This window comes from Pelodiscus sinensis, chromosome 28 (genome assembly GCF_052426305.1).
Source record: "Pelodiscus sinensis isolate ZL-2025 chromosome 28, ASM5242630v1, whole genome shotgun sequence".
In the NCBI taxonomy this organism is placed as follows: Eukaryota; Metazoa; Chordata; order Testudines; family Trionychidae; genus Pelodiscus; species Pelodiscus sinensis.
In genome coordinates, this window is record NC_143079.1 from 16,156,437 (window position 1) to 16,181,735 (window position 25,299).

The 25,299-nt window shown below is 47.9% G+C and overlaps 1 protein-coding gene across 3 annotated transcripts in view; it reads right to left on the reverse strand.

Annotated features, from left to right (window-relative positions):
• Positions 1–3,087: 3,087 nt before the first annotated feature.
• ANXA4 (annexin A4) overlaps positions 3,088–25,299 on the reverse strand; it is a 36,189-nt gene continuing 13,977 nt past the window's right edge. For all 3 annotated transcript variants that reach the window (XM_006119082.4, XM_075910867.2, XM_006119083.5), the window contains exons 3-13: positions 24,658–24,745; positions 23,045–23,139; positions 19,049–19,162; positions 17,090–17,180; positions 14,763–14,842; positions 13,561–13,617; positions 12,636–12,729; positions 10,135–10,230; positions 8,493–8,551; positions 7,579–7,701; positions 3,088–5,469 (exon numbers count right to left, since the gene is read on the reverse strand). In XM_006119082.4, coding sequence (XP_006119144.1) covers positions 5,410–5,469; positions 7,579–7,701; positions 8,493–8,551; positions 10,135–10,230; positions 12,636–12,729; positions 13,561–13,617; positions 14,763–14,842; positions 17,090–17,180; positions 19,049–19,162; positions 23,045–23,139; positions 24,658–24,745 — 957 coding nt within the window. In that variant the 3' untranslated portion in view covers positions 3,088–5,409. The remainder of the gene's footprint in view (positions 5,470–7,578; positions 7,702–8,492; positions 8,552–10,134; positions 10,231–12,635; positions 12,730–13,560; positions 13,618–14,762; positions 14,843–17,089; positions 17,181–19,048; positions 19,163–23,044; positions 23,140–24,657; positions 24,746–25,299) is intronic.

The window sequence follows — 25,299 nt, forward strand, 5'->3', positions numbered from 1 at the left end:
GCTCTGGGACTTAAGTTGTTGTTTAAAAAGCGCTGAGGGATTAGGGGTTCGGTTGGGAACATAGCTGCCCTATCCAGTAGACTCACCATGGGTTCTAATGCAGAGTTTGCCCTACTAATACTTTTGGCCACAGGTGCCAGTCTCTTGTTGTCTCCCGTGTCACCCTCCACGCATGCAGGATGGGGAAGGGCCTCTACAAACTTGGCTACTAACACATATGAAGCCCTAAAGGTTGCCTTCGCCCGCGAATTTAATCCCTCACCATGCAGCAGGGTTACCTAGGAGAGCGGTTCCCCTCTCATAAATGACCCCAGTTCCTTAGCACTTAATCAGCTTTTGTCCTCAGAATATGAGAAAACTCAGACCAAAGTTTGTTGAGTATTCTCAAAGGAGGGAGCTGTTGGGGTCACTGGGCATGATCCTAGGTAACTCGGGGGAGTGGAAGATCACAAGAATCGATGAAGCACCCCTGCTCTAAGCCCAAGCACCCTAAAAGCACCCCCCTTCCGCCCCTTCATCCCCCCCCAGGCATAACTTTTCCCTGGCTCGCTAATAGCTGGGAACGGCAAGACAGACCTTGAAGTTGCCTAGTTACTATCAGTGGTATAGAAGAAGAATTCAGATGTCTCTGTAGAGGGGAGGAGGAGGCAGCATGTCCCAGCGTGGGAAACTTGCTACAGTCCACTATTTTCCTTCAAGTAAACAACCTGGGTATATAAGGAGGGAAAACTGCTTCTGTTGGTGTGCTTGATCTGAGGTGTCTAGTCTCCTGGCACCTATTTGAGCATTCAAATAAACTTTTTTTGCTTCTCCACACCGGTGTGTTTATTGGAGCGCGCACACCGGGCACCGAACCCAGCTGTTGCCCCCCCTCGGGCACTGTGTGCCGGCAACAGTCAGGCATGTGCCTGCCCACAGCTAAAAGCCCCCTACCTCCCTCCAGCCTAAAGAAAGGAGCCACAGGATCCAGGCACCAAAAGATTTTTTCAGGGGGGAACAAAACAGGGATGAGAGGGGAGTGAAGTTAAGGTCAAAATCAGGAAACCAGAGAGAGAGATTGAGAGACACACACTCCCAACAGCACCTGCTGCTCCTCTGCATTAGGTAAACAAATTGTTGGCCCACTGAGATTACACCATGCCATTTGTCTGTACTTATCTGTTATTCTAGCTTTATACTTAAAAGTGTAAACGCTTTGGGACAGGGATTGTCTTTTTGCTCTGTGTTTGTACAGTGTGTTGCACACTGTTCCCTGTAAGCTGGGTGCTTGTGTGGCCGCTCACAAGAGATTCCAATGCTGCCTAAGTGATTAGCAGAGCACCCACAGATGGGTTCTTTGTTTCTACTGGTGGTGCACATACTTCAGTGCATATAACATTCATTCTGCACATGGATGGAAACAATCTGTGCACAGATAGAAAAGATTACAGGGAACATTGCTTGCACGGTGGGGTCCTGGTCTGTGACTGTGGCTCTCCTAAGTGCTATGATAATACAAAATAATAGTAAAAACGTGGAAGGAGTGGCATTGAAGTGAGTCAGAAAATGGTTGGAGAGACAACGGGGCTACGTAGCTGGTATTGTAGGCAGGCAACAGATTTAGGGCTGATTTATGTTCAAAACTTAGATTTCCGGGGGGAGTGGTGAAAACGCCACACTGCTAAGAAATGCAGCAGTGCCTACCACACCCCCAACGTAGACAACAACAGGCTGACGATTTTTCCATCGACCTCGCCACTACTCTTGCGGAGGTTGATTAACCACCAGGGAAGGCACTAGCCCTCCTGTGCCTCTAGTCCAGCAGTTCACGACCACCCGGCCGCGGCCTGCTGCCTGGCCACGAACCACTGGCCGCTGGGCCATGGTGGCTGTCCAAGCTCTAGCTGGTTGCTCCCAGCAGCTCACCTCCAGCAGCTGTGGCGGCTCAGGAGGAGGCTCCTCCCTCCCTCCTCCGTGCTTGGGGAGACGCGCTTGGAGTGGGAGGAGGCGCGAAGGAGGGAGGCATTCCCACTGCCAACGGCCACTCCCTCTGCCCACATGGCCGCTTTTGCCACCGGCGGCAGGAGGCGGCTCCCCAGGGCTCCCCGCTCTCCCTCCCTCACCCGCACAGCCACTTCAGCTGGTGGCAGCACTGGGGCTAAGGCAGCAGCAGGCGCTGGCAGGGCAGGCGGCACTTTCCTCCCTCCTCGCCCCCGTAAGGGCAGCTGGCTGGGACACCGCGCTGCTCCCGTCATGGGGGCACAGGATGCACTCGGGGAGGGCAGGAGCGTGAAGGAGGGCTGCTCTCCCTACCCACATGGCACTAATGGCCATGCTCCCTAGTGAGGGCAGCCTCTCTCTGGGGAGTGCAGGGTGAAGTGGAGGCAAAGGGTTCATGGGGCAAGAGGATGTTGGCATGAACTCTAGAGGTCAGAGGTTAAAGGACATGGGGCATAGGATTGGGGGCCAAAGGGTGTGACGCACTGGGGGGCAAGGGGCTGGGTTGGGGCTAGGTGGGCCATATCATTTTATTTGCATATTCATTATTTGCCAAGCATTTGTGAATGGGTTTGCCGGTCCTCAGCATAAAAAAGGCAGGGAACCACTGCTCTGGTCTACAGGTTGTCTATGTTGAAGTGCTACAGCTGCACAGCAACTCTGGCACTGTAGTCTTTTAAGATAGACAGTCCCTTAGACAAAAGAAGCTACCGTGCACGGAGAGTTTTAAAGATAAGGAGAAAGAGCTTGAACTTGCTGTAGCATAGAAGGAACAATGTAGCTGTGTTGTCCTGTTGTTTCTGCTCCAGTGAAGAGTTGATTTTCACATGTGGGGGAGGGAAACCAAGGGCCAAAACTACTTCTGAAAGACAGGATCTTCCTGTGCAAGACTTGATTAGCTGTTCTGAGAGGACCTGCAGGCTGGTCTCTATCCCATCCTTATTTTGCAAGGAGAATAAAAATAGGTTTTGTGGTGAAGCGGGCAGTCCAGACTATGCTTTGAAGAGGCAGCTGATGTGGAGAAGCGAGAAAAGACAAACCTAGGTAAAACATGGCAAGGTGCGTATCCTATTTCATCTCATTCAAAAAAGACACATTTTGCTATTCAAATAAAGAAACGATTGGTTTATTACATTGAGCACTGGCCGGCCGGCCAGCCATTTTTACTGTAAAGCCAGAGGGCATTTATGAGTCTGCTGTAGTGATAAGTCTAAGTGGTTTCTTCTTATTGAGCAGCAGACTAACATAGTGTGCGACAGTAACCCTAACAAACCTCCTCTCAGTATGGCACAGAAAGACAGTGGCTTGACCAGAGCCAGAGAGTCCAGTTTTGCTGTTGGCCAAGTCAATGGGAACAAAGCAAATGGCAGAGTTGGGTTTACAATACCATAGATCCTGCCTTCTATTTCCATTCTCAGCCCACACTGCTCCCTTCTGAAGACACTGCCTCACTCAGTCTATGACTTCACTACAAAATATGTTTTTTGCTTTGTTTTTAAACAGCACAACAAACAGCTAACTCATTAGCTAGCCCTGTCCTACTGTAAAATTGTAGTATGGCTAAGACACTACTTTTGAGCAAGAGGTAGATAAGATTAGCACTGTACCTCTGCTGATGTGTGGCCTCCCCTTATTTAATTCACATTAAGGGTATGTCTACATGACAGCAATGTCGGCGTAATTCATATTGCTCAACCTGTGAATAAACCACCCCTGAATGACACTGACAGCGCTATGAACATGAACTTTTTTTATGCCAATAAGAGAGCTCTCTCCCATGAGCACAAAACATCTCCACCAGCCATTTTGCAGCAGCGTTATACACATAGACAAGAAGGCTACATCTACATTGGCCGCTTTTCCGGAAAAACTTGCCAGCTGTCTACACTGGCCGCTTGAATTTCCGCAAAAGCACTGACGATCTCATGTAAGATGGTCAGTGCTTTTGCGGAAATACGATGCTGCTCCCGTTCGGGCAAAAGTCTTTTTCCGAAAAACTTTTGCGCAAAAGGGCCAGTGTAGACAGCAGAGATTTGTTTTCCGCAAAAAAGCCCCGATTGCGAAAATGGTGATCGGGGCTTTTTTGCGGAAAAGTGCGTCTAGATTGGCCACGGACACTTTTCCGCAAAAAGTGCTTTTGCGGAAAAGCGTCCTGCCAATCTAGACATGCTTTTCCGAAAATGCTTTTAACGGAAAACTTTTCTGTTAAAAGCATTTCCGGAAAATCATGCCAGTGGAGACGTAGCCGAAATGTACAGCAGGACAGGGAAAGCTAAGTTTTTCTGCTGTAACACAAAGCTTTTGCAGTGAAGATATAACCTCAGACCAAAGAGAACATGAATTAGGTTTCAGAACAGAGTGACTTCTTGCAGTCAGCTAGCCACAGAAAAGGTGTTAGATGCAAGGCCATGTCTGTGGACCGACCAGAGTTGTGCAGCTTTAACTATATTGTGTAGCTAAAGGGGCTTAACTGAGGGTGCAGTTACTGTACAGGAAGCGGAATAAACTATTCCAGCACAAAGCACCTTTTAAACCATTATAACTGCAGCCACAAAAGAGGATGTACCAATATACCTCTAAGTCACATCCTTAACCAACAGTTATATTAATACAAAATGTCTGTGTGTGGACTAGCCATGAGGCAGGTAGAGTTTCTAATTTGCCACTTGTAAATTACATGCTGCTCCTATCTTTTGATCTATATGCACAAATAGTCAAAGTGACATGGAATGTTAATAGTTTGCTTCTAACAAAGGCCGTGTTTCGAGTTAGACATGCCTTGCATTTTAAACAAATGATTTTCTTTGTGCTGGAAAATAGAGCATAAGCTTGTAGATTGTACGTCTCCCACACAAACAGTGTTAATGTTTTCCCCATGAAGAGTCTTGTATATTCTGTGCCTCAGCTCACTTCAGTTGGTCAGTAAGTTCAATGGCAGAGAGGAGAAGCCTTAAGGCCTAGCGGTGTTCATTTGCAGACAAATCAAGTTACAGTAGCATTAAGGCATTTGGTTTACAGTAGCATTTGGTTTAAGCTCAGAATCAAGATGGTTGTTAGCTATCCCTTCCCTTTATGCAGCAAGATACCTTCCTCTCGCTCAGATAACTCAACTGTAGACTGGAACTGGAGATTATAGAAAATGTCTAGTGCTCCTGTTTCCCAAACATGGCTTCAAGAAGTCTTTCCAAAGCCTGCAAGCAGAAGTAATTCAGCCAGGCAATTCTGCATTGGACGCTGGTTCAAGGCATGACTGGCTCTGGTAACACAATTAGTGCACCATTGCATAATTTAAGCAATAGAAGCATATAAGAGTCAATTGGCACTGACTAGCCCAAGTTAATTCTAATAGCGCTACCTAAAGCTATTGGGGAAAAAATCTGTTTCTCCTCTAATCTGTATCTCTTCTCCCCATGACAATCAGCTTTGCATGGGTTAGTCTTCACCACCACACAGCAAGAGTAGAACTTTCCTATAGTCTCCAGAAGTATCTCCCTGCAAGAAAAGAAACAAAACAAACAAAAGAGATGATTAGATGTGCAACAAGTGTGTAAGAAAAGGTTGCAGTATCATTTACACCAGTTTGAGATGGTTGTAGGAGCTGTCTCCATGTGATTTTGTATTTCTTTGCTGATGTAAGATTCAATAACATTTAAGATGCACCTTTCATCTTGCAGTACGTGACACACATTGATCGTGTATAAGTGCACATTGCCCACTACTAAAATGTAGTGATGTGGATTGCAGGAGCTATTACTGTGCACAACACTACCCCATAGCCATTTTAAGACAAAGCTAATACTCTAGCCAATGGAAAATTCAAAGTTGATTATTAACAAAAGCAAACAATAAGGATGAATTGAAAAGTCACTACAGTATTAAAATATGAAATCCAAATATTGGAGTTCTTTTAGATTAAAAAATACTGTCCATTAACCCTTTGTGGAATCCAAGCCGATGTTTCTAAGGGTATGTCTGCACTACAACACTATTTGAAATAACTAGCGCTATTCCAAAATAACTTAGTCCATGTCTACACAGCAGGCAGTTATTTCGAAATAGTGTCAAAATACTGTCAGGATGAAGGACTTCTTACTCTGACTCCTGTAAGCCTCAATGTATGAGGAATAAGGGAAGTCGGAGGAAGAGTGCTGTTTCAAAGTAAGTTCTGTGTAGATGCTCCCTATTTCGAAATAAGCTATGCAATTGACATAGCTCAATTTGCGTAGCTTATTTTGAGTTAAGCCCTGCAGTGTAGACGCACCCTAAGACTCCCAGTTTATAAGTATAGACAATTGACAAAAAGTGTCCTCTGACCAGAAAACATTCATCTGAATTTCAGGTCCATGTTGCAGAAGGTGAAAGCAAAAATCTTGCTTAGGCTACGTCTACACTACATCTCTCTTGCGCAAAAGCCTATGCAAATGAAGCACAGATTAGCATATTGCCCTCATTTCATTTGTGTAATTAATTAGCAGCTGCTTTTTGTGCAAAAGCTTGTTGCTTGTTGTTAATTATGCAAATGAAACACAGAAATATGCTAATCCACACTTCATTTACATAGGCTTTTGTGCAAGAGAGGTGCAGGATAGATGTAGTTTCAGAGAGCCAGTAAACAGCCCATACAAAGGGCCTGGATAGTGTTATCTGAGTATTCATAGTAAGACTAGTTAGTCTGTGTGACGGTGCATCGGGGTCCCCCCCGAGCCTGCATCCCTGTAGCAGCCAGAACAGACTCCGCCAGCCAGTAGAACAGGGGGGTTTATTGCTTCTCCAGGATACAGCACAGCATAGACGTGATGCAGTTACAGGAGTCAGGACCAGGATGCCTCAGACCCCTTGGGTTAGGGGGTCCATTGCCCCCTAAACTCTCAGCATTCAGCTTAGTCTCTTCCCTTCATATTTCCCCGCCAGCAACTGGCTCGCTCCCAGACCCTGCCCCCCAGCCAGGAGTTCGTCTCCGCCTCCCTTCCTTTGTCTCTCCCTCTGGAAGAAACAAAGGGCAGGACAATGTAGCACTTTAAAGACTAACAAGATGGTTTATTAGGTGATGAGCTTTCGTGGGCCAGACCCACTTCCTCAGATCAAATTGTGGAAGAAGACTTATTATCGGCACAGGCTGGGACTCAGTGTCTGGGCCAATACACATTTGGGTGAGTCACTGGGAATCACACATCACAGCACAGGGGAACCCCGGGTTACAGAGCAGACAGCACCCCCGCTACGTCACAGTCTGGAATGACTGAAAAACTGTTAAACCACCCTAACACCAACATTTCTAAGAGCAATGCAACTCAGGATTAGAGCTGAGTCAAAATTTAAAATAGTGTTCAGGATTTCTTTTCTGATTTTTCACTTCTTGCGTATTTCCCTCCCCCTTGCTTTCCCCTTGTCATTTTCAAAAAGATGATGATTTCCAACAAACAAAAATATATATCAAGAGCGGACAATTTCTCACGCAATTTTTTTTCCCCATAAAAAGATGTTTGATGAAAAATAGCTTCTAGTTTGAAAACTATCAACCAGACACCAGACACAACAGATGAGAAAAGTGGCTAGTGCTGTGTGTGGCAAGACCATAGTTTTTAGCTAAGGAAAACTTACCTTGATGAAGGAGTAGAGAGATTTCCCATACATTCTCTTGAATTCATGCCTAATATCCAACATATCAACTTCACAGCGTGACACCATCACTCGAATGAGCGTATCATCATCCGTCCCTAAACCCTTAAGAGAAAAGCAATCTTTGTACAAATATTGTGCATTATGGGTAAATCACTATTACAGGTCCTGGTTTCATCCCTAGTTTCTGGGTAGGAAATTAGTCCAAAGCATTTTGCATTGAATGTCACAGAGCTCCCTATTTCCAGCAAATAATTGGGCAACACCAGTTTTGTCCATTAACAGAGGAGGAGAGAAGATCCATAAAAATCACTAGGGCTATGTCTACACTGGCACGATCTTGCGCCAGAGCTATGCAAATGAGGCTAAGCGTGGAATATCGCCGAGCCTCATTTGCATATCTAATGAGCCGCCATTTTGAGGAAGAGGCTCTTCCTGTTATTCTTTTCAGGAATAACAGCATTGTGCAAGAAGGTTTTTCTTGCGCAAAAAGGGGCAGTGTAGACAGCTCCTTCTTGCGCAAGAACCTCTTCCGTAAAAATGGTGGATGATTAGATATGCAAATGAGGCTCGGCGATATTCCACACTTAGCCTCATTTGCATAGCTCTGGCACAAGATCGCACCAGTGTAGACATAGCCTAAGGATACTGCCAATATTCCCTTTAATCTTTGTCATCCATATAAGAAATAAATGTTTTTATGTGCATCTAGCTGTGGAAGCTCTGCTGGGCGGCATTTGAATTTCTCTTGACCAGCCACACAAGCGCCCAGCTTACTGGTTACTGCCCCCTCTACTTTCCCCTGCAGTATTAAATCCAGCTGTTATTTATTTTAGCATGCCTCTAGATTTAATTGGGAGGGAGGGAGAGGGCACACACACACAAAAGTGACTTACCTTCATGGAATAGTATAATCTTTCAGCAAAGTATGCATGCTTATTCCTTATGCATTTTACTGTGGAGAGAAAAGAACAAGAGAGATTTTCCAAACGGTTACATTTCAAGGCTGCAATTACTGCTTACAGCTCCTGTCAGATCTCTCTGGGAGATGCAAATGTCTGTCTGCAGACCCAGTTATAGTATAGGAGCCAAAATGTTCACATCCCTGACTATTAGCCCACGCAGCTCCAAGGTATAGACTATGTCTACTACACTACACTACACAACTTCTAACAATAAGGCTATCTCAACACAGCCCTGTGTCTAACAGGCAGGCCTTGTAGCTGCTGTCTGTCCACACTTTTGCTGACAAAATACTTCTACTCCCCCATGAGTAGCGTTTGCTGGCAGGAGAGCAACCCCTTTTGGTTTTGGTGGGGGAGCATTTCTGACAACAAAAGTTTTGTCACAATTGCCAGTGTAGATGTTGGCTTGGTTAGAGGCCCTTGGACACGCTGATAAACACAGCAAGTGCAATGCAAAAGAAAGAGCCACTTCAAATTAACCTGAAGTCTTGTCCATTGCTGTACAGGGAATTCGTTAAAGTGAGGTAAGTTTCAGCACCATTAGCAATGTGACAGCAGAAGCAAAGGAACTTTTGCCATATTGTTCATGGCCACTTGCTGTATTTGCTAGGAATAACAAAGCATGACCTGTACCCAGCACAGACACAGTTACTGGCCACCTTGGCACGTAGCTCTTATAAGAGAGTGGGCAAGAGACAGCACTCCTAAAGAAGAATATACCATAGGCCATGCCTAACAAAACACCTTTGTCTCCTGCAATGGAGAAAGTGGTTTTCATTGGAGGGGGACACACTTGGGCTATGTCTACACTGCACCTCTCTAGCACAAAAGCCTATGCAAATGAAGCACAGATTAGCATATTGCCATGCCTCATTTGCAGGGCTCGCCGAGCTGTGGCGAGTCCTGCTCACCAGCCGCACTGTCCGGCGATCTGCGCATGCTCAGACTGCCCGAACCCCGTTCTTCCGGGTTGTCGAGCCCTGATTGTCGAGGGCTGCTCATTTGCATAATTAATTAGGGGCTGTTTTTGTGCAAGAGGCTTTTGCGCAAAAAAGAGCTGGGTAGACGTCTCCTTTTTGTGCAAAACCTCCTTCATGGCAAGAGCCGTTCTGCTTGAAAAAATAAGGAAGAATGGCTTGTGGCAAGAGAGGATTTTTGCACAAAAAGGAGCTGTCTACACCGCTCCTTTTTGCGCAAAAGCCTCTTGTGCAAAAACGGTCCCTAATTAATTCTGCAAATGAAGCACAGCAATATGCTAATCCGCATTTCATTTGCATAGGCTTTTGCGCAAGAGAGGTGCAGTGTAGACGGAGCCGTGGTTGCTTTGAGAAGCAAAGCAGATCGCACACACCAGAGGTTCCTTGCATTATCCCTCTCCCCGTTACTGTGGTCTTTGTCTATGCCCCCCCCCATCCCTTTCTATTTCAAGGGCTACCTATGGATTTTATGTTAACCAAGATCCGACTCTGCAGCTTCCATGCTCACAGTTGACAGAAACAATTCTTTCCCAGTCTGCACCCAGATAGTCTGTCGAGAGACTAAACGGCCCTAAATGTAAAACTACAATACTCACCCACAGCTAATAAGGCATCTTCCAGGTCCCCTGACATCTCAGATTTAATGCTTTCTGTAATGTCCTTCTTAGCAATCCTTTTGTATTCATCGAAGACTGGAAAAGAAAGCACACTAGTGACAAGTCAGCAGTAAGATTCATCAGTGCGGTCTACAAAGAATTAACCAGTTTGTCACGTTTAGCCACCAAGGACTTTATAATTGGTTTTCTAATTGGTCTGTCAGTAGTTGCTGGTAATAGTGTCATGAATTACTGCTTAATGGTGTGAAGTTGTTTAGCGTACCCACTTGGCGAGGTTTGCCATAAGTATTGGCAACCAGCCAGCTCTGCAAGAGCCAGTAGCAAGATCTGTTGTTTGAGAACTTCTCATCCAGCAGAACGGTGCCTGTATTGCTTGCTTTCTTGCTTTCTTTCTTTCTTTCTTTCCTGCAGGGAGAGTGTTGGCAAGAAACTTGCTCCTAAACCAGGGTGGGCAGTAATTTTTAATGGGGGCCATTCCAAGTTTTTGGTAAGTGGTCAAGGGCCGCACTTCTGTGGAGGGTATGTGGGGTCTGGGGCTGAGGGTGGGGTGTTGAAGGGAGCTTTGGATAGAGGATTGGGGTGCAGGAGGGAGTGTGGGGTCTGAGAGGGAGTTTGGTGAAGGAGGGGATTATAATCTGGGGCATGCACTTGAGGTGCAGGGTCCAGGAGAGGTATGGGTGCAGGAGAGGATTCTGGCCTGGGGGAAAGGTGCAGGAGGGGGTGCAGGTTCTGGGAGGGAGTTGAGACCTGGAGAAGGGAGGAGAGGGGATATAGAGGGTTTGGGTGGTGGCCTGGCGCAGGCAGCTAGGGGTGAGATGGGGTGGGATGACAGAGGCAGGCTTTGGCTGGGATGCGCTTACCGAGGTGGCTCCCAGCCAGCAGCTCTGCAGATTCCCTGCCTGTGTGCTGGATGGGCTGTTCCATGTGGCTCTGCTCCAGCAGTGGGAGGGAGTGAGGAGACTTCATTCGCTGTCCCTGCCTTCAGCAAAATTTCTCAGCTCCTATTGGCTGGAAACTAGCCAATAGGAGCTGAGGGATTTTGCTAGGGGGTGGAGACAGTGCGCAAAGCTTTATTCTCCCTGCCCAGATTGATTGATTGGTAACTGGTTAAAAGACAGGAAACAAAGGGTACGAATAAATGGTCAGTTTTCAGAATGGAGAGAGGTAACTAGTGTCTGTACTGGGACCAGTCCTATTCAACCGATTTATAAATGATCTGGAGAAAGGGGTAAACAGTGAAGTGGCAAAATTTGCAGATGATACCAAACTGCTCAGTATAGTTAAGATCAAAGCAGACTGTGAAGAGCTTCAAAAAGATCTCACCAAACTAAGTGAATGGGCAAAAAAAAAAATGGCAAATGAAATTTAATGTGGATAAATGTAAAGTAATGCACATTGGAAAAAATAATCCCAGCTATACATACAACATGATGGGGACTAATTTAGCTATAATTACCCAAGAGAGAGATCGTGGAGTCATAGTGGACAGTTATCTGAAAACATCTACTCTGTGTGCAGCAGCAGTCAAAAAAGCAAACAGAAAGTTAGGAATACTTGAAAAAGGGATAGAGACTAAGAAAGAAAATATCTTATTGCCTCTATAAAACCCTGGCATGCCCACATCTTGAATACTGCGTCCAGACGCGGTTGCCTCGACTCAAAAAAGACATACTGGCATTGGGAAAGGTTCAGAAAAGGGCAACAAAAACGATTACTCCGTTTAAAAGGCAAAGATGTGGCGCAGGACCTGGCACAAGCCGGTCCTGGACCTACTTCTCCTGAGGCTCTTCAGTTTAAATGTTGTAGGAGCTGGGTTGCCTGCATGCCCAGCTCCTACTACATTTCAACTGCAGAGCTGCAGTGGCCCCTTATCGACTAATCGTGTACTCAATACAATTTGTATCGAGTACATGATTAGTCATTTACTCGATACTTAATATCCTGAGTCCATCCTTGTCTCTCTAGAGTTCCTTTTAGATGAGAGGTGGGAAACCTAAGACCTAGAGGCCACATCTTGCCTGGAGTCAAGGCTCTCCACCCAGAATTGGGGAGCTCATGCTAGTGCTTCAGCCTTCCCCCGGCCCCCACAGGACTGGAGCGCACAATATCTACTAGCCTGGGCTCCCCGAAGCACTGGTGTGCTAGAGAAATGTGGGGAGTGTCTTTCTGCTTCTCAGTTGGGGGCTCATGTCAGGGAGGGTTTGGGGGCTTTTTTGCTTCTCGCTTCTGTGTGGCCCCGGCAGATTTTTCTGTGGGTTAGCGACCCCTGACCCCAAACAAGTTCCTCACTCCTGTTTCAGGCTCACAAAAGTGGGTTTCTGTATTAAAATCCTCTAAGGTAGATACACAAGACCAGATACCAGGGTAAGCGTCTGCCTTTGGGAACTGTCCATATCAATCTGCTGAGAGATGTTTGCACACCCAGAAAAGGTGTCTTTAAAAAACAACAACAAAGAATCCAAACCTGCTGAGAACCTTACCCTGTAATAGATGATTTCTATTTCTTGAACAGAGGATGGTCATAAATTGTCCCTCATTTGTCCCCCACTTCTTCTCCCCAGATTCATACAAGCACTGGAAAGAATAAAGCCCACGAGAGAAAGATTAGACCAAAAGCTCACGTAAAGGCACAGAGCGCAAGAGACGTACTTCTGCATTTTTTTCAGGAAGAATAGCTCTTGCGCAAGTGGGGGCTTTTGTGCAAAAGGAGCCGTGTAGATGGCTCCTTTTTGCACAGAAGTCTCTTGTGCAAAAAGTGGCCGCTCATTAATTATGCAAATGAGGCATGGCAATATTCCGCTTTGCCTCATTTGCATATTTCTCGCGCAAAACAGCGCAGTAAAGGCATAGCCCCTATGTTCTGGCTCATCTTGGTTCAGCCTCTCAACATTTGCTGAGCTATGTCAATTTTGAGGACTGTCACTCTGCAAATCAATTCCATACCAGGCACATCCCATTTTCCTAGCACAACCAAACCCGAACGTTGCTTTCAGTTATGGGAAGAGGAAGCTGTATACTGAAGTTGATGGTCCTAGCTCTTACTATTTAGGAGGAGTTCATGATCAAACAGACAAACTCTAAAATATATAGCAGATGATGCCTAGCTCTTCTACAGACTTTCCATCAGCATATCTCAAAGTGCCTTCCAGAAGGATGAGTATCCTTACCCATTTTACACATGGGAAAATTGAGGTGCGGTGACTTGTCCAATGTCAACTAGCAACAGATCCAGGACTAGAACCCAGACCTTCCGGATCTCAGCCTAGTGCGTGACACACATGCCAGCTAAATGGCTGATAGGTTGAGACTGGTCTTTAAAAGCCAATGGATGGAAGGAGCCAGTGTTCAGCAAACATCCACAGTGGTGGGGCAGATTTTTCTTACAGAGTACAAAGAGTTACAGACCTGGGCATCCTGCTGAGCAAGGCCTGCATCCACGTAGTGGCTCTCGTCCCTGTTTCCCTGCAGAAACACAAGAGGGCCGTGTTAGATTCAGCCTTTCACAAGGGCTCATAGAGCAGAGTCTAGCAAGCTTCCTGTCTGAAGCCAGTTCCCAGGCATATAATGAGGACCTATACGGAAGACAGCTGCAGTTGTCCAATGGCTTGTTGCAAGGGGGTGGTGGAGAAAACTCTGTGAAATATTTAAGGGCCTGATTTTATTTATTGTAAGTGGGGTTCAGGACTCATTCCGTCGGATGCTAGTGGGAGCCCAGTGCCCTGAGAACGTACGTGGCTGTAACACACATGGACCCAGATTCCTGCTTCTCCCCCTGAGCAGTCCTGGAGGGGAGCAGCAGGGGAAGGCTGTGGAGTAGGAGAGGGAGCAGGCTGCCTAGGAAAGGGATAAAAAGTTCCAAGTGGCAAAGCAGAAAGCAGGTGAAGGAACCAGACGAGAGGGGGGAACAGTATTTACTACAAACCCGTCTGATCTCTTTTATGCTGGTGTAACTCCATTGACTCCTGACCTACGTCAGCGTATTACGAGAGGAGAAGCAGACACCTTATCAGTGAAGCAAGGTTCATGTTTAGGACTCGTCTACATGCAAAATGCTGCAGCACTTTAGTGAAGATGCTACTGCACCAGTTAGTCCACCGCTGCAAGATGCAGAGGCTACGTCAATGGGAGAAGCTCCGCCCCCATCCACATAGCGCTGTCTACACTAGGGTTAGGTGGGTATAACTGGGTGTGATTTTTCACACTCCCTAAGCAATGTAGTTATACTGCTGTCCATTTGTAGCATGGAGTGGGGAACTTCTTTTGGGTAGGGAGCCGCTGACCCACAGAAAAATCAGTCAGGGGCCACACACAAGTGAAAAGCAAAAAAACTCCAAACATACCCTCATTGACATGGCCCCCGACTGAGGAGACACTCCCCACATTTTTCTCACATACCAGAGCCTCGGGGGCCCCAGGCTAGTAGATTCTGTGTGTTCCAGCTCCACGGTGGGGCAGCCAGAGGGCTGGAGTACCAGCCTCCCCTTTGCGGGGGGAGGGAGGAGCCCTGAACCTTAGGCTGATTCTGGCCCCCGGGCCTTAGGTTCCCCCCATAGAGGATTTGTTCAGCAGCAATAAGAAACAGACTGTTTGTCTGAAAATGGACTTACTGTCGCTAGAGACACCAGCACGCGCCGGAACACGGAAGATGTGTCTGACACAATGTCTTTTTCAAGGGTGGTGCCATATTCTAGCAAAAGAGCACAACACACGTGTATGCTTGCATTTAACAAAGAGAACGTTCCGCACCTAAACAATGTTCATCTTCAAAAAAGTCTACATGTCCAGCCCTGACCTGGGTATCCAGATTATGCATCTTCCCCCGACTTTCTGAACATGCCTTCCTAAGAATGGTCATGTTGAACCTGGATCTTAGTCTTCTCTCCCTTTGCACCAGTGTAACTGACTGCAGTGGAGTTGTTCTGGATTTAGGCAGTGCGTGCGGGTTTCTCAATCAACAGAGCTACAGAGTTGTAAGGCTGGAAACAATCGGGATCATTCTCTTTCAAATATTCAAATGTTCTACACACAAAGTTGCACTGGCTTTGTTCATCTAGTGCAAACCTCTCTCTGGAGATACAGCAACCCTGGCTTAGAGCTGGCTAGCTAGTGAGGCAGAGTGACCTCCTTCCCATTCGGAAATGGAGGGCCTGCTGCAAGCTACCATCTGCAAATAAACAGACACAAGCCGAAAAAGGAGATAAACCAGTTTAAAACTTGTGTCCACACAGGGAATTGAACCAGTTAAACTGTTTTTAAAACCAGTTTTAGTTTAACAATTACTTGTATTGTTGTAGCACCTACAGGCCCTAGTACAGGATCCTAGTACAACTTCTGAATCAAACTCTGGCTCTTCTGATGTCGGGGGGAGTTTAGCCATTGACTTCAGACTGACCAGGATTTTGCCCTCTCTGTGGCTTGACATGGCTTAAGTCTCTGTCCACTGAGCATAATTATGACGGCACACTAGGTCACAATCAAGTGCAAGGCATTCTGAAAGCAGGTATCTCAGCACCATTCTCTTGCTGGGACAACGACACTTCCTAGTTTCACAAGATTTCTTGCAGACTGTTGAGTTGTCCATTGATTGAAACACTAGCCACTAAGGTTGCTTGAAAATCGTTTCAATTTGCATGCGCACGTGTGCACAATTCCTGGAGGGCAGGGAACTTTCACAAATATCTTCTACCTCGACAGCAACGTAAGTAGTGCACGCAGTATTCAACCAGTAACAATACAAACTGGGGAAAACACATTTGCTGGCTGGGAAATGTAAATGTTTAAGTCAGGGGCCAGCTCAAGAGGAGATGGGAATGTCTCAGCTTTCCTCTGCAAATAAGTCACTCGGCAGCCTTAGGGAAGGGTGAGTTAAACCTTGGTTAAGGAAAGGACCCTAAACACACATTTTGCTTTAAGCATGTTGTCACAGTTCAGGGCAACTGCATCTGTTCCCCCTTCGTGTCCACTAAAGATCCCAACTCTAGGCTTCTTGTCCCCCAGCCATCCCATCTCAAGTGGCAAGAGGCAAGTCTCTCTCCCATCTGATGGGGATTTTTCCAGCCTGCCCATCTCCCTGCCTGCACTGCAAGTTTCCCAGCAAGCCAGACCCCTTGGGCAGGCCTGCATCGGCACTTTGCTTTCTCTTCCAAGGCTATGAACTGTAGTCATTGCTCACAGTTATAAGTTATCACACTGCTTTTCCTAAGCAAGCACATTTATTCTCAAGGTAACAGCATTAAAAACAGTAGGAGTTCCTCTAGAAATGCTAAAAATCTTACCAGTTCACCTATCAGTCTTATGGGGTTCAATGGGTCAAATGCCTTCCAACCCTTCCTAGGAAAGACTGGGGCTCACATCAGACAGAGACCTGTCCATTTGCTGGATCAGAAACAAGGTGGTGAGTGAGTTTAATTAAACTTAGGCTATTTATCCTAATCTTTTCCATCCATATGCAGATTTTTTTCATCCATGTGTGGAATTATTTTTTACATGCACCAACGTACGTGTGAAAGTGCACCACCTACAGAAACAAAAACCTAGCTGCGGGCGCTCTACTAAGCAGCAGGGTGGCATTTGAATCTCTCCTGGGTGGCCACACAACCGCCCAGCCTACAGGGAACACTGGTGGTAGTAACTCTCTGAAGTTGTTACAACCCAAGTGAATTTGCCTAAACATTGTTAGTTTCCAGAGGGTTGCAATCATCCTCTCACATGGAATTCCACAGAATCCAAGGCCCACAGTGAAACAAAACTAATACAGTGAGATCTCCCAAAGACACTACAGAACACTGCCATGTCACTTAAGTTCCCCTGATTAGACACATGCCAATGTACTTTCCTGAACCTGGGATCTCTTGCAAGATTCCCCCATGCTCCCCCAGGACAGGTTATTCTCAATGCTCTAACATTATAGCACCTCATAATTTACGCTACGTACGACGTTTGTAGGTCTCGTTAATGCGCTGGATTTCTTCACCAGAACGAGAAGCCAGAATTTCGATCAGGCAGCCCTCATCTGTCCCCGCGCCCTAAATGCAGAACAAACATTCAATATGAAAGCTGCTTCCAGTCTACCACCCAACAGAGCATCATGGTGGCAACATAAAGACTCAACTCTCTCCCTAGTCCAGGATCTGATGAGGACTCCCCGGCTATCTAGGTATGCTACTTAATTTCTCTGCCTGTTTCACCACATGTTAAATGGGGTAAGTTATGGACTTTGTGCAAGGAGGTGATGGTTGGTTGCAGAGCTGGATGTCATCTTTGAAGTGCATGGCCCAGGTTCAAAGTCCCTATATATGTCATTCAGACCATAAACATCCACCTGGGTCTTCCATGTCTCAGGTTATTGATTTCTTTTCTCACCAGAAATTCCATTCTGAACTCGAGAAACCTTTGCTATCTAAGAGGCCCGTTCCCCACAAAAATATTTGTCTGCATTTTCCAACAAAAAAAAGTGTTGTGAAAGAACTCCTGAGCAGCTTCAGATGTTTGTACAGTGTTTGGAAGCTGCAGAGTTCTGCAAAAATACTATGTTATTGAAAGCCAAAAGTATAACTGGGTTCAAAAAAGAACTAAATAAGTTCCTGAAAAGTAGATCCATCAATGGCCATTAGCCAGGACGGTCAGGGAGCATCTTGTTGGAGCATCGCTGAACGTCTGACTGCCAAAAGCTGGGACTGGATGACAAGAGGGAACACTTGGGGTTGTCTTGTTCTTTTCATTCCTTCTGAAGCCTCTTGCCTCAGCTGCTATCACTGCACAGGTTACTGGGCTACATAGACCACCGGTCTGATTCAGTGTGGCCATTCTTAGGTCCTTATCAGTGCACAGAGAGTGCAACTCTTTCAGTGTCGAGTCCTGTTTTGCAAAAGGGTAGCAGGGTAGCTCTTCTCTGGAGAAGGTTCAGAGAGCAACAAAAAGGTCTAGAAAACATGAGTTATGAGGGAAGACGGAAAGAACTGGGCTTGTTCAGTCTGGAAAGGGGAAGACAGAGGGGACATAACAGCTTTCAAGAATCTCAAAGGTTGTGTAGCAGACCAAAGGCAGTGGGTTGCAGGAGTCTGGTGGAGGGCAGGTACAGCAGGGGCTGGGTGAGTGGGTTCCTGTTTCCTGAACAGGCTGCCAGAGACTGCTGCTCAGCCATCAAGACAGCTGGAACTCGTTAAGAGCTGGCCTACAGTGCAGCCTAATACAACACCCAGAGTAAGTGGGTGGGACAGGGTTCCCCCATCCCTAACCCTGGCCAGTGGGCTGCCAACAGGGGAAAAAAACCTTTGGACCAGGAAGGGGTTTTTTCCTGCAAGCTAGTGACTGGCCTATGATGAAACTGGCTCACAAAGCAGGGTGAGAAACTAGAGATAGTGGCAGGATCCCCGTGTAACCTGAGGCATACAAAAAACCACCAGGAAGTGCAGGACCCACGGGGCACAACCCGAGCTCCGCCACAGTTACAAGAAGGAGGGAGAAAACATACTCCTCCATCTCTGGTGACAGGACAAGGAGCAAGGGGCTTAAATTGAAGCAAGGGAGGTTTAGGTTGGACATTAGGAAAAACTTCCTGCCTGTCAGGGTGGTTAAACACTGGAATCAATTGTCTAAGGAGGTTGTGGGATTTCTGTCACTGGAGATATTTAAGAGCAAGTTGGACAAACACCTGTCAGGGATGATGGTGGTTGGTCTTCTTGTGCATGCAGAAGACTGGATTTGATGACCTCACGAGGTCCCTTCCAGTTCCTGTATTCTATGGTTATGGCTGTTAGAGTGAAATTGATTCATATTCCAGCTTTTCACAATCTAGCAGTCTCACACATCACCGTGCTTATTTTCTTATTGCGCCGTAAAACACAATGGAAGAACATAGGCGTTTTGGGAACATCAGTAAAGATTTACCAACCTTCATGGCCCTCTTCAGTTCCTGCACGTCGTACAGCGTGATGGGAGTCATCAATCCGATAATCACCTTCTCAAAGCTCCCACTCAGCTCAGACTTCAAATCACCAATCAAATCCTAGAAAGCCAGGAAGGTGGAAAATAGCCATAAGAACCAAAAGCCCCACTCCTCTACGCAGGTGCTGGAATGAGGGGTGCTGAGCATCCGGCCACACCAGTGGCAGTGGTTCTCAGAGCAGTCCACGGACTCCTAGCCGTCCGCATCCGTCCGCGGCTCAAGCTCAGCTCCCCCGAACCTGCGCTGCCTCTCCAGTCTAGTGGTCGCTGTGAGGCCAGAGCACTAGCTCCAGCTTCCTGCTGCTTGTAGGGCATGGGGGGGCCCCAACCTTCCCCGCCAGATCCGGCTCGCGGAGAGAAACAGCTCCACGCACTGCCGCTCCTCCCCCCTCCCTCCCCACTGGGGGAACGGCAGCGCAGTGACATGTCTGGAGGCTTTCCCCGCTGCGCCCACGGGCCGGCCGATGGAAGCAGCGGGAGGCGGTGCTTGGGAGCAACAGGGGCACAAAGCCAGGTAAGTGCCTCCCCCCATGTCCAGACCCCCACACCCATCCCCCCTGCCAAGACCCCGCACCCTTAGCTTGCTCCTGCTTCTGCTCCCTCCCGGCCAGATACCCTATCCCCACCCTACTCCTGCACCCTCTCTTGCTCCTGCACCCGGGTCAGACACCATACCTCCAGCCTGCTCCTGCACTCTCCCTTGCTCCTGCACCACCCTTCCCCCTGTCCAGACACTCTATCCCCACCCTGCTCCAGGATCCATTGTTGCTCCTGCACCCTCCCTCCTAGCCACACACTGCACTCCCCTTGCTCTTGCTCCCTCCCTCCTGCCTGGCCAGACACCCTACTCCCAGTCTGCTTCTGCACCTACCTCCCACCCAGACCCTGCACCCCATCCCTATCCCACTCTCTGGCTGTCCTGTCCCACACAATGAACCCCTCATTTTTGTCTCCTCCCCAGAGCCTAAGGGGAGGGGTCCACAAAATCCACTAACTCTGGAACCCCAGAAAAGTAAATCTGGCCTATGGGAAATCTTGAACCTCAGTCCTCCCGGTCCCCTCCCCTTGTCCCATGAGGCTGGCGCACCAGAGGAGTCAGGTGTCTCAGTTGGGGAGGGGGGGCATATCAGTGAGGGTTGGAGATTTTGGAGGCGTTTTTTTGCTTCTCACTTGTGTGGTCCCCAAGTGATTTTTCTTGGGTCAGTGGCCCTCAACCCAAAAAAGATTCTCTACCCCTACTATAAAGAGAGCATTGAAACCTTCTGTTGGGCATAAATTAATATTTTACTTTATTTAAAATGAGGATAAACTAACATGAGACAGTTAAAATGCTTAATCTGTTTAATAATTTAAATTAAACCATCCTCCCTAGCTGCAGCACTAGCAAAATGGCTCAGGCATAATTACATAATTAACCATGAGTTTCCATTAGCAACTCGTGGTTCACGGAAAGGTTTGCATTGAGCCAGGTGGGCCACGGGCTAAAAAGTTTGAGAACCGCTGCTCTAGAGCAGCATTTCTTAAAGTGGGCCCTAAGCGCACCTTCGGAAAGCCGCTAGCAGGCCTGCACTGCTTTACCGAAAAGCTCCACAGCCACAGAGCCTCGCAGCTCCCATTCACCATTTCTAGCCAATGGGAGCCGCGGGAAGTGTCAGCTGAAGCCTTTAGGTAAACAAAGCGGCACAGGCCCACAGCCCATTTTGAGAAACGCTGCTTTAGAAGGGGATGTCTACACTGCATTCCTCTTTCGAGAGAGGAATGCAAATGCAGCTGAGCGAAATTGCAAATGAAGCGCGGATTTGAATTTCCCATGCTTCATTTGCATAATCGCATCCGGGCGCTATTTCAAAATACCCTATTTCGAAAAAAGAAATGCAGTCTAGACATGGTTATTTTGAAAGAAAACCCTTCTTTCGAAATGACCCTTACTCCTTATAAAATGAGGTTTAAGGGTAATTTCAAAAGAAGGTTTCTTTCTAAATAACCGCATCTAGACTGCGTTTCTTTTTTCGAAATAGGGTATTTTGAAATAGCGCAGGATGCGATTATGCAAATGAAACGCGGGAAATTCAAACCCGCGCTTCATTTGCAATTTCACTCAGCTGCATTTGCATTCTGAGAGGGAGAGAGAGAGAGAGGAATGAAGTGTAGACATACCCGAAGTCATCTAGTCTAGTCCCCTTGTGTTCGAGCACCACTGCTACTCTATACCAAACTCCTGGCTGAATTCCAACTCTTGTCAGTCTGATACATCCCGTCTAACTCCTGCACTAGCCTATGACTTGAGACACCAGGTTCAATCCCTTACTCCACCACAGACTGTATGGTCTTGGGCAAGCGACTTAGATCTACATCTAAAACACAGGTCGACCTAGCTATGTTGCTTATACGCCCCTGAGAAATGCAGTGAAGCCGACCTAAGCCCCAGCTAGAGACCGCTAGGTTAATGGAAGGACTTTTCCCTTGGCCTAGCTACTGCCTCTCAAGGGGATAGATTTAACTACAGCAGTGGAAGAACCCCTTCCATAAGACGTACCTATTCTTGGGCACTAGAGGGGTACAGCTGCAATGCTGGATCATCTGGGCTGTGTCTACATTGGCACCCTTTTCCAGAAAAGGGATGCTAATGAGACACTTCGGAATTGCAAATGCTGCAGGGGATTTAAATATCCCCCGCGGCATTTGCATGAACATGGCTGCCGCTTTTTTCCGGCTCGGGGTTTTGCCGGAGAAAAGCCCCAGTCTAGATGGGATCTTGCAGAAAATAAAGCCTTTTCCGCAAGATCCCTTATTCCTACTTTCAAGGGTGCCAATGTAGACACAGCCCTGTAGTGCAGACGAGGCCTCAGCCTCTATGGGATCAGCCCCCCTTCACTCCCAGCAGTAAAACAGGGATTATAGTACCTCCCTTCTATGCTGTGAGAATAAACACTTTAAAGACTGTGAAGCACGTAGATAATACTCTGTAAGAGACGGGCTTGGGAATGACAATTATCCCAGAGAGGCTATTTTCCAGATCCTGCCCCAACATCATCCATGCCTAATTCTATCCGCTTCACCATTTACTTGTTAACTTGTTAGTTTCACGTTTCTGTCTAACCCCCATTTTCATTCCAAGTTTTTCTTTTAATCTTTGTGAAAAGTAGGTAGAGGAGAAAACAGGCAGCAACCCCATGAAAAAAATTCCCTTCCTGTGCATTTCCCCAAACAATAGCAGGGTGAGTGGGGCAGCCGGGTTTGCTGCGGTTGGGGCCACACGTGGAGAGCAGCTGCCGGGACCAAGCACACTAGGAACGGAGGTAGGTTTCCACCTTTCTTGAGCTTACCAATGCAGTGAGTGGTAAAACCCAGAGAAAACATATGGAGGATTTCACTCCCAATGTCCATTTCTGCAATAGATGCAGCATCAAAATAGGCCGTTTGTAGGGCTGCCAGATGGTTTAACAAAATATACCTAACTCCCCCTCCCCTCCCAAAAAAAAAACACCGGGAAAACTTTCTGTTGAGAAAAAAAAAAGGGGGAGACCAAAGTTGTTAAGCAAAAAAACAAAAAACAAAAAATGCTGCACTTTTAAATGGCCCCGCACTCCTCACTCCCCCAGCCCTGCCCCCACCAGATGCAGCAAGGGAAAATTGTCCCCGCTGGACTTCCATCCAAGGGAAACAGGAAATACCGGACATTTCACATGTCCAGTATTTTCTGGTTTTTTTACTGGACAGGGGACCCGAGTAACGGACAGTCCAGGCGAAAACCAGACACCTGGCAACCCTAGCCATTTAGACACGTCAGGATCGGAAGCCTGAGAATTCCATAGTTCTCCATTCGGGGAAAGAGAGCTTTTGACTTTGCATTCACAGTTGAATGAGGGGAGTCGTTAATTTTCCAGGCACTGAAGTCCAGGAATTTTCTAGATCATAATCACCAAATTCAGAGGCTACGTACCCTGCCAATCGTGGACTTATAGGTGATTAAAATTTGCTGCCGTTGAGATATACTCCTATTGGCCACAATATCAGTGATGGCATCTTCATCCGTACCTGGGGGAGACACAGGGAAGCCAGCCAGGCCGTTAGTGTCCTAAACAGTAATTGTGCAGCAGGCAATTCAGCTGACTTGCTTGGGTGCAACACAACCTGGTTTTATTCCTTCCAAAACCTGACTTTCTAGTGCAGTAGGTCGTGTGGGTTGGCTACCAGCTTGGTCCACACATCAGGGATTGAATGGGGGAACCTCCAAAGGGAAAAGCACAGGCCTCTACAGCGTTCTGTAGAGACACAAAATTCCCTGGCTGCGGCTGCACTTGACTCCCATCCTCTGTGGGAGGCGTGGAGGGTGCCCGTAGCTGTCACTGGGTTACACACAGGCCCGCCAATGGGAGTGTGGGGCAAAAGGGCCCAGAGCTGCCAGCCACCACGGAGTGACAGCAGCCAGAACGCCAGGCCCTTTAAATCACTCCCAGAGCACTGGACAGCACATTCTGGGTGGCACTAAGGGCTGTCGGGGGAGGGAGGGCATGCTCTGGGCAGAGCTGAGTGCTGGGGGGGGGGGCTGAGGCACGGCATGCTCTGGCTGAGTTCTGTGGGAGGCTGAGGTGTGGCATGCTCTGGCTGAGTTCTGTGGGGGGGCTGAGGCACGGCATGCTCTGGCTGAATTCTGTGGGAGGCTGAGGTGTGGCATGCTCTGGCTGAGTTCTGTGGGGGGGCTGAGGCACGGCATGCTCTGGCTGAATTCTGTGGGGGGGCTGAGGTGTGGCACGCTCTGGCTGAGTTCTGTGGGGGGGCTGAGGTGTGGCACGCTCTGGCTGAGTTCTGTGGGGGGGGCTGAGGTGTGGCACGCTCTGGCTGAGTTCTGTGGGGGGGGCTGAGGTGTGGCACGCTCTGGCTGAGTTCTGTGGGGGGGGCTGAGGTGTGGCACGCTCTGGCTGAGTTCTGTGGGGGGGGGCTGAGGTGTGGCACGCTCTGGCTGAGTTCTGTGGGGGGGGGGGGCTGAGGCGTGGCACGCTCTGGCTGAGTTCTGTGGGGGGGGCTGAGGTGTGGCACGCTCTGGCTGAGTTCTGTGGGGGGGGCTGAGGTGTGGCATGCTCTGGCTGAGTTCTGTGGGGGGGCTGAGGCGTGGCACGCTCTGGCTGAGTTCTGTGGGGGGGGCTGAGGCGTGGCACGCTCTGGGCAGTGCTGGGGGGGGCTGATGCGTGGCACGCTCTGGGCAGTGCTGAGGGCTGTTGGGGGGGGGAGGTGGGGCGCAGCATGTTCTGGGCTGCACCAGCCCTCCCCATCCACATGAGGTTCTGCCCCTTCTGGAATTGTGGAGCCAGGGCCCCCCCTCCCTTGCCCAAGGGCCCGACAAGTCTGTTGCCCCCCCCCCCCGGGCTCAACGCTTAAGAATCTCTTTAGCACCCCCTTGTTAGGAATGGGCTGATCATGACCTCCGGCATGGGCAGGGGGGTCAGCAGAGAAGCACAAGTTACCAAAGTTCTGCTGGAGGGAGCTGCGCGGTGCGCAGGACACTGGCGTGCCGGTGCAAGAGCGTTAGAGTCGTAACAATAAATGCAAACTCACCAAGGCCCTTCATGGCTTTCCTTAGTTTCTGTGCATCTTCCTCAGGACTGAATCCCAAGGCCGGCTTGATTGTGCCCCGGTTTCCAGTCTAAATACACAGAGCAGCAATGGTTAAAGACAAAGCCAGAGAAGAACACAGATGTCGATCCTCCCCACCCCCACACACGACTATGACAAAACTGAGGAACAGGTTTGTGTTTAGATAGGCTGCTGGAGACAGCCACTTAGATACAGCAAGATCCACTCTGGCCACTTAGTGTGTCAGACTAATTGTCCACCTGACCTAGTAACCTGTCCTGTGACACTGGAGAATGACAGATGTCCCAGAATGAATGCACAGCTCAGGCAGTTATCAAGTGATCCCTCCCCTGTCACTCAGCTGCTGTTTCTGGCAGCCAGAGGTTTGGGAACACGCAGAATATGGGGTTGCATCTCTGACTATCTTGCATAAAAGCCACTGACGGACCAAGCCTCCGTTAACTTATCTAATTCTTTTTTTAACTGAGTTACATTTTTCCTTTTACATCGCCTAGCAATGAGTTCCACAGGTTAACCATGTATTGCATTGTAAAACACTTCCTTATCTTTGTTTTTAAACATCATGCCCATTAATTTCATTAGGTGAGCTCTGGTTCTTGTGCT